General features: G+C 47.7%; 1 protein-coding gene across 1 annotated transcript; it reads left to right on the plus strand.

Annotated features, from left to right (window-relative positions):
- Positions 1-1,332: 1,332 nt before the first annotated feature.
- NQO1 (NAD(P)H quinone dehydrogenase 1) lies at positions 1,333-5,865 on the plus strand. Its single transcript, XM_033158915.1, has 6 exons — positions 1,333-1,591; positions 2,055-2,219; positions 2,461-2,591; positions 3,193-3,306; positions 3,966-4,067; positions 4,539-5,865. The coding sequence occupies exons 1-6, from the start codon at positions 1,585-1,587 to the stop codon at positions 4,839-4,841; spliced, it is 822 nt and encodes a 273-aa protein (XP_033014806.1). The 5' UTR covers positions 1,333-1,584; the 3' UTR covers positions 4,842-5,865.
- Positions 5,866-9,429: the final 3,564 nt, after the last annotated feature.

A 9,429-nucleotide genomic window follows, 5' to 3' on the forward strand; every position in this document is an offset into this window, starting at 1 on the left:
AGAAGCCAGTTACAGGTAGGTAGCCGTGTTGGTCTGCCATAGTCAAAACAAAATAAAATAAAAAATTCCTTCCAGTAGCACCTTAGAGACCAACTATGTTTGTTCTTGTTATGAGCTTTCGTGTGCATGCACACTTATTCAGATACACTGAAACGGAAGTCACCAGACCCTTAAATATAGTGAGGGAGTGGGGAGGGGTATTACTCAGAAGGGTGGTGGGAATGGGTGATTCTTGTAAAATTCACATTCTGTAATTTCATCACCTAAGACAAGTTCAAACTGCATGTTTCTAGCAGCTTGGCTTAACACTTCAGCACTGAATCAACATGGGTTATCTTCAACTAGCAAGGTGCTTTTTTTGCAGGGGAGGGGGTTAAATATTGCAGGCCTGCTACATGGATCTGCAAATACAGTAAGAGATCCAGAATGGGAGGAGTCCTTGGCAAGCACTGATCCTTCCCCAGAGCTGCCATCTGCACACGCCCTGGTACTCACCTTTGCCCCATCCTGGACCAAATGAAGAATCTTGGTTGGCTGTGTGGTGGCCAGTTTGCAAACAATCCAATGACTCTTATTAAGAGGTGATAGAAGGGCAATTTCTCCACCCTTTCAACATATGTTTTCCAGAAAAGGAAGCTGAGGCAGGGCTGGGGCTTGTCTTCATTTGCAGCAGGGGTCAGGAGTCATGCAGAATTAAGGGAAGGCAGAGTACAAGGCTGGGTTCATGTATTTCATTTGCACTATGTCAGGTATTCCAGGTTCACTTTGCAGAAGGCTTCCTATAGTCATTTTTTCTCTGCTTTCTGCCAGCAAATGGGCAAGTGAAGCAGCATGGCATACTTTGGTGCCCTTTTATCTGCTTTCCAGTGAGATAAATTCTGCCTGGGGTTTTGCCTTGGATAGAGCCCCAAGCTGGGACTGCATCAATGAAAAAGGCACATTTCACGTTGGAAACCATGGCCATAGCCAAGGGGGGGGGGATGGCAGCTGCCCTCCCCTAGATAAAGTAAAACAATAGAAATACTTAACTAACTGACCAATCATGTCGGTCCTGCACCCTTCACCCCCCCCCAAATCCTGGCTACACCCATGTTGGAAAAGTAGCTATCAAGCATTGTCACCAGACTCCCCTGTGAGGGCTACGAGTGGACGCTTGCCCCTAACAGCATGGCAGCTAAATGGAGCCTTCAGAGTCAAAGAGAGTCTATCTCTGAATGCCAGTGGTAGAGATGACAGCAGGCTTTGCGTCTTCCTTGTGAGCTTTCTTTTCGGACATCTGGTGGTTGGTCACTGGGAGAAAGCGGGATGCTGGGCCGGGGGGGGGGGCTTTAGATGGAGAGCTGCCAAATTAAGGGAGAAGTGAATGGGCTATCGATGGCTCCTGGTCATGAGTTTCGCGATACAGAGGCAGTCTCCCTCGGGGCGACGCCTTCCCCTCGGGGCACCAAGAGGCAACATGTTGGCTCTGGCCGGAGTGTGGTTTCCCCGCCCCAGTGACTCAGCAAATCCGCGCCGCCTCCTCCGCCTCTTATAAGACCCGCGGCGCCGACGGCTTAGTTCAACCGCTGCCCGGCTTGCATCGCCATGGCTGGTAAGTCATAGCTTGTCTCCTCGGCCCAGCCTTACTCTGGTGGGCCCTAAAGTACGCATCAGGCTGCTTCCCGGGGCCGGAGCCAAGCGGCCAGGTCGAAAAGAGAGGAAGGACGGGGGTGGGTGGGATCGAGAGTCGAGTCTCCAAGGCACAGGCTCCACCTGCTGGAGCCCTTTCCCGCCTCGAGAGCGTCTCCCCTCGGGTTCCCCGAGGCCCTGCCACAGCGCCGACAGCAACTTGCAAGGAGGCGGGTGGCGCCCACCTGGTGGTGCCCCCGAAAGGCAGGCAGGGGCCTGCGAGGCTGCGCTGCCCTAGTGGGAGGCGCCGAGGCGGGAGTTTATCTGCTGCGGGCTGTCCGCCTCTGTTGCAGCCCCAGCGGCAGGGCGGCTCTCCCGGAGCTTTGGCCAGTGGCCACCCGAGGCACCCTGCCTTGCCAGGCTCTGCCCTCATGCTCTCCTCGCAGCTCGGCAGGCGCTGATCGTGCTGGCCCACCCGGAGCGGACATCCTTCAACTATGCCATGAAGGAGGCGGCTGTCGAGGCGCTGCAGAAGTGTGGATGGAAAGTGACCGTCTCGGATCTCTACGCCATGCGCTTCAACCCGGTCCTCTCCCGGGACGACATCACCGGTACATAGGTCTCTGAGTCCCCTCGCTCCCCTAGGTCTGTGTGCACTGACTGGCGGCGGCGCCAGCTCGGCTGGGTTTCAGGCCGGCTGGTAGGGGGCGCTTTTTCCCAGCCTTCCTGCCTGGAGGAAGTGCCGTCGGGGCGAGTACCTGGGACCTTTTGCTGCTCCTTTCCCGGAGCCTCCAAAGTCTCCGCCTCGCCTGCGTCCCTGGACCCACCCTTCCCCCTCTTCCCCTCCCTCAGGCAAGCCGAAGGACCCGCAGCACTTCAGCTACCCTGCCGAAACGGGGCTGGCATGGAAAGAAGGCCGCCTGAGCAAGGACATCGTAGAGGAGCAAAAAAAGCTGGATGCTGCCGATCTTGTCATCTTCCAGGTGGTTCCCAGATCATAGGACGCTGCCTTCTAAGGAGTCAGACCACCTGGTCCATGAAGCCCAGTGTTGTTTAAGTGAACTGTTTCTTCAGGTTTTCAGGCATGAGTCTCCCCCACCCCTTCTACAGCCCTTCTCCAACTATCCAAGATGGGCACAGACTTCTTGGGAGTGGATTTAGAGGGTGGTGACTTTTCACCTGCATCATAAGCCTCTTCTTGCCTTAGGCTTGTAATGTTTGACCTGGGTGTGGATTTTGGCCATGTATCTTGCTGGCCAATGAACTCTGGAGAGGCAAAATTAGGAAGTCCTAATTCAGTAAAGAGGGTGGGAGCAACACTGGCAGCTCAGGCTTTAAAAACTGGATTCTGGAAAACATGGAAATTGTCCACACAGGACCTGCACTTCACAGGGGGAAAACAATATGCTTCTAACCCCTGCTAGAGCTTGCCATTGGAACAAAGTTCTGGATCTTGTGGTTCTAAGGGCATGGCCATGGGCACTGAAGAGCTTTTTGGGAATGGTACCTGGACTCTAAAGTACCATGAAATGAATGTGCAACAAGGGCCTCAACTCTTAGCCTGTGGCTCTGCTTTTCTTGCAGTTCCCTCTCCAGTGGTTTGGTGTCCCGGCCATCTTGAAAGGGTGGTATGAACGTGTTCTAACTGGTGGATTTGCCTACTCCTACACTGCCATGTATGACCAGGGGCCCTTCAAGGTAGGTATGCAGTGGGGATTTGGTGGGAGTGAAGTCTTGCTGCTGCTGTAGCCACCGCCTTTCATTCTCTTCCATGCTCTGCTCCAACTGGCCAGTAGCTGCAGCCTGTCTGTTGTGCATTTGAGCCCTGCAGTCAGCCTCTTTGGTGCTCTGCATGAAATAATATGGCAGACTCTGGTGGTAGTGGGAAAAGACCAAGGATTCTGACAATGACCCTTCCTCTTGGTACAGTGGTGCCCCGCTAGACGAAAATAATTCGTTCTACGAATCTTTTCGTCTAGCGGTTTTTTCGTCTAGCGAAGCGGCAATGTAAACCGTGGTTTTCGCTAGACGAAAAGAAAAACCGAAAAAAAATCGTCTTGCGAGGCAGCCCCATAGACTTTTTCGTCTTGCGGGGCAGCCTCCCGCTAGACAAATGCCTTCGTCTAGCGAGTTTTTTGTCTAGCGAGGCATTCGTCTAGCGGGGCACCACTGTATTTTAGAGAAGGGTGTTATGTGGGACAGAGAAGGTGCAGTCCCTTTCCTCCATATTGTGGCAAGATGATGATCAGCTGGGCTTTCACAATACTCTGCAAAATGACCCTTGTCCACTAGTTGCTCTCTGTATGGCAGTGTCTCAGCTGCTGTGTAAAGCATAACTCATATTTGGTTACTTACAGAAAAAGAAGACTCTACTTTCCTTCACCACTGGTGGGATGGGCTCCATGTACACCCCTGAAGGCATCAACGGGGACATCAACATCCTTCTTTGGCCAATACAGGTAACAAGGCAACATTTATTGTCAAAACCCATAGCTATTTCTAAGAGAGTTTTAAAATTATTATTAAAAGGTGTCATACTTAAGTAGATAGTGCAAGCTTCTGCCTTACACAGAATTCTTATGTTACTGTACATGTCTGGTTTGAGAACCTTTGTGTAATCCAGAGGTTTACAATCCTGCATTCCAACCAGTTGGCCAGATGACTGTTTTTTTCAAGAGCTGTAGTTTACTGAGCCCTAGCAGAAAGCCCACATCCCTTCTGTGCAAAGTTGTAGACAAATTTTAGGTTTTAAAAATGAGTAAAAATTTCATAGCAGACATCTAATATGGAAGGCATATGGTAACAAAAACACATACTGGAAATGTCACTATAGAGCTCTTTATTTGTCCTGAACTTGTTCTGATTACATTCCTCCTGCACTATTTGAATATGTATTTGATTTGCAAATGTTCTTTCTTCCTACTACCCAGAGTGGCACTCTCCATTTCTGTGGTTTCCAAGTCTTGGCACCCCAGATCGCTTTCAGTATTGGCCATACACCACCAGAGGCCCGCTCCCAAATCCTGGAGATGTGGAAGAAGAGGTTGGCCACTATCTGGGAGGAGACGCCCCTCAACTTTGCCCCAAGCAACAGCTTTGAGTTGAGCTTTGCTGGGGGCTTTCTTCTGAAGAAAGAGGTCCAGGAACAGCAAGAAGATAAAAAATATGGGCTGACAACTGGCCAGCATCTGGGGAAGCCACTCCTGCCTGATAATCAAGTCAAAGCCCAGTAGAAATAGCAAATTCTTTTGGGAAATTGGGATAGAAAAAAGGCCTTCTGTAATGATATCAGTAAGTTTCCTACTTTCACTTTCTCTGGGTTCATAGGGTCCCCGTAGGGCAGACTTTCCCCAAACCGGTGCCCTTCTGCTGTGTTTGATTCCAGTCCCATCAGCCCAACAGGGATGATGGGAGTTGAAACCCAAACTACCTGTGAACACACCAGATGGGAAAGCTGGTTGGGCACTCTACCATTAAAACACTTCTTACCTTGTGTATGTAATGCAAGGCATATACTCCACAATGGAGCCTGCATTATTACTATTCTGCTCTTTGCAGCATTAAGATCCTAGCCTATAATCCACAGGTGGGCAGCCACCACAGCCTTTCACATTCCTCTTTGCAGCCCCCACCTCAGCAAAGAGTACCACCATACTGCCTTGAGCAACAGAAGAGTTGGCAGGAAGGTCCAACCCCAGAGCAAAGTACCGTACTTAGAGCTTGGGTCTTGCACTTCTCCAAGTGCATATGCCTGGAGAGCATCATAGGTTGTATCCAATGTTAGTGCTACTTGGAGCAGACCCATTGAAAGTAAAAGGCATCTTAGGCACACTAATTTCAATGCGTCTACACGGAGTAGAATGTACAGTAGTTGGATAGAACTGTATGGATCCACCTGGCTGCTTTTTGCCAGCTCTGCAGTTTCTTGTCATAGTAGTCCCAAGGTAGTGGGGGTGGGTGGGTGGAGTACATTGCAAGAGGCCTTTACTTCATTAGCAACCACCAATCCACAATGGGTAAAACAAGCTACTTGGCAGTCAATACCGGTACCACTTGCACCAGACTTGAGCTGCTGGAGGAGAGGTGCAGTGGCAACCTGTCTGAAGACAAAACAAGCCACAGATGCAGCTGAAAAGAGGGCAGCTGGGAAGAGTGGTGAAGACAACTGGGCTCCCACCTTCTCCAGCTGGAATCAGCCACAGCACAGAAAGGCAGGGGCAGAGTTGCCTGGCAATAAATGATGCTCCAGTGGGTGGGTGGTGGTGGGGAAGGTGAAGGGTTGCTTTAAATCCTCTTAGTTTACTTGCTGGCAGTAGGGATTAATACCACTTGAGATTTTTGTACTTTGTTGTTAGAACATGTGAAAGTTATTACCAAAGCCAGGTGTTGCCTCTATTTGTCAGGTTTGTTGGAATATCATGTGGATACTCCTCTCCTATACAAGTCTCTCTTGTGCCAGCAGAGAAATCTATATAAATAAAAATGTAAATGTTTGTTTGTTACTAATCTAAGATCTCAGAAAGTCCTTGACCGATCACTTTGAAATTTTGACACAACATTGGGTTCCATTCCTGCCATGTTTTTATGTAAAAATATTACATCAATGTCACACCTGTGACAGGTAAAAACTTGTTTTTTGGCAAAACCAGCGCCATCTGCTGGACGCAAAAGCAGCACACAGTAATTTCATTGGTTGTGTGTGCGGGGGGCGGAGCCAGCAGTTTTGATGGAAGAGCCATTTCTGAGGGAGGAAGACCATGGAGCCTCTCCACTGGGATAGGAGGCAGGCGGGAGTTCAACGGGAGAAGCTGTGCAGAGGCAGGCAAAAACGGGGTCTCTTTCCACTACGGGGGAGGAAAGAAGGAGAGGAGGCAGGCGGAAGTTCAACAGGAAAAGCTGTGGGGAGGGAGGCAATATCTCCACAGAATTACAAATGTGCGCTCTTTTCTATCTTCCTTTTCCATTGAACCAAACGAGCCACAGCAACACGTGGCTGGATACAGCTAGTTTAGAATAAAATACTTTTTTTAACCCCTCTCCTGCAGCTGTCTATTGAGTCAAAGGCCACATTTTGTGCTAGGCATTTATACTGTTTGAACCTATTACACCTGTTGGATTCTCTTTTTTTTAAAAAAAAATTTTTTATTGATAATAACATATTAACAACAATATAAAATTCCAAATCAAGAAATAAAAAAGAAAATAAAATTCCAAATCTTACAGATTAAAACATGAAACAAAGAATGAAACTATAAGAAAAAAAGATAAAAGAAAAGAAGATAGAAGGCAAAGAAAAAAGAAGAAAGATAAACATATTTCCAACACCATACAGTCATACCTCGGGTTACGGCCTCTTCAGGTTTTGCGTTTTCGAGTTGCGTACTGCGCCGAACCCAGAAGTACTGGAATGGGTTACTTCCGGATTTTGCCACTCACACATGTGCAGAAATGCTAAATCGTGCTTTGTGCATGCAAAGAAGCACCGAATCACAACCCACACGTGCGCAGATGCGGCACTGCTGGTTGCGAACGCTGCGGGTTGCAAATGTGCCTCCTGCACGGATCACGTTCGCAACCCGAGCACCCACTATTCATCATTACATAATCACAATTAATAAAATAAAGACTTCCACCGATCTCACAACACTTTATTTCAGTCTCGTATTTTTCTAATGAAAAATTCTTTCCAGTAGCACCTTAGAGACCAACTAAGTTTGTTCTTGGTATGAACTTTCGTGTGCATGCACACTTCTTCAGATACCATGCACACAGAAGCTCATACCAAGAACAAACTTAGTTGGTCTCTAAGGTGCTACTGGAAAGAATTTTTTATTTTATTTTGTTTTGACTATGGCAGACCAACACGGCTACCCACCTGTAACTCGTATTTTTCAGTATTTCTTTATTATCTCAGTAATACCAAGTTTATTTATTTATATATGTGTCAATATTCCTTCCCCTTTCTATTCACGAGGTCATTTTAAACTCAACCAGATATTTACCCTTGAACCTTGTTTTTTAAAATATTCATTCAGACAGTCCCATTCCTTCTTCACTGAAGTTTTTGGTTTTTGTCTTATTATGTCCATCAGTTTAGCTAACTCCAAGTATTCACAAAGTTTACATAGCCACTCTTCCCTGGAAGGTATTTGTTTCCCTTTCCAACACCTGTTGGATTCTCACATGACAGCACTGCTCAGAGGGGAAGGGTGCCTGTTTGTGTCTCCATGAGAGGTGGTGAAGGGAGGAGCCTAAGTCTGCTGCTCTACTGTACACAGTTGGTAATATGGGACAAGCCAGCTCAGAGATGGTGGGTTCTGCAAAGGAGGTATTTACACAAAGAAGGTTCTACCTTCCCATTAGTCCAGTAAAGGGACACCCCTCTCTACCTCCTCCATATACGCTTGTGTTGGCTTGCTTAATCATATGGGGATCGAACCTGCAACCTTGGTGTTACCAACCTCATGCCCTAACCAACTGAGCTATCATTAGTAAACTTCCAGCCAGTGTGTGCAGGGCTCAGCAGACAACACACTAGCCTTGCACTTCAGGACCAAATGACCCCAAGATACTGAAAAGAATGGAGCACAGAAACAATACACTGCAAAATGAAAACTTTCAAAGTTTTATTCTTGACTGCAGCTGTGTACAGAAATATAGTTGCAAGTATACAAATGTCCCAATAGAAGCAAAATATTTCTCTCTTAATATTCAACAAGTTATCACAGGATAGCTAAAAACAAATGCATATGAGTACCCCCACCCCGCCCCCCTCAAATAGAATAAACAAATAGAATAAACAAAACCGTTATCAGTGCTCTGAGAAACCCACCTACACAAGCCAGGGACACAAAATGCACAAGGGGCCATCTGAGGCTACATTCACATTGCAGGATATTGGAAGAGGCTGTTTGGTGGCTGGCTGGTCTTGAGTGCTGTTCTAAGCGAGCAAGGAAAGAAAGGGGAGGGGGAGGGAGTGTGTCAGGACTGCAGCGATATTAACAGGCTGAGCTCTGGGAGAAAACCTTCATTAGTTGCACACAAACTGCTGTTGGGACAGAGAGGTGCAACGACATTCTTGATCTCAGCAGGTCCAAGCCCAAACTGTTCAGAACAAAACCTTGCCCTGTCCAAATGGGACTTCATTCCAAACAAGCTGGACTCATGGGCCAGAGCACCAATACAAAAACTGCTGAAAAGAGGAAACAATGGACCTCAGATGACCACCAAGCTACCTAAGGGCTTAAAGATCAAAGTGGCAGTGGTGGCAGGGACTGAAAGAAAACTGCAGTGGTGGCAGCAGCAGCACCATCCACATGGGCCATGTCTGGTGCAGAGGTCAGGGTTACAGTCAAAGGTTATTCCAGTGCAGGAAATCCTCTGCTATGACAACCATAGCAACGACACTCCTGTCCCTGCTCAAACAAGAGACCACCATTTTCTGAAGCCGTCACAAGCAGCCTGGACTGTCAAGAAGTTCTTCCTAATATTTAGTTTAAATCCTTTTTCTTGCAAAATGGACCTATTGGTTAACACTGAAGCCCTGGAGGAAAAAACAAAAACAAAAATTGCTCCCATGATCAAGAGTGACAGCCTGTCAAATACTTAATGATGGTTATCAAATCTCCTCCGTCGTTTCTTGTGCAGCCTAAATATACTTAGTCCCTTCAACCTTTTCAAATGGGATGTAGCTATGGCCAAGTTGCTCATTGCCAGGGTGGGCAAGGCCAAATGAGGTACTTCCTGGCCTTTCAAGCTCTGCTCTGATGCAGTGTGCTAGAGGATTACTAGGAACCAGTCCTCAGGATAGGACACAAACAC

Source organism: Lacerta agilis, chromosome 8, assembly GCF_009819535.1.
Source record: "Lacerta agilis isolate rLacAgi1 chromosome 8, rLacAgi1.pri, whole genome shotgun sequence".
Taxonomy (NCBI): Eukaryota; Metazoa; Chordata; class Lepidosauria; order Squamata; family Lacertidae; genus Lacerta; species Lacerta agilis.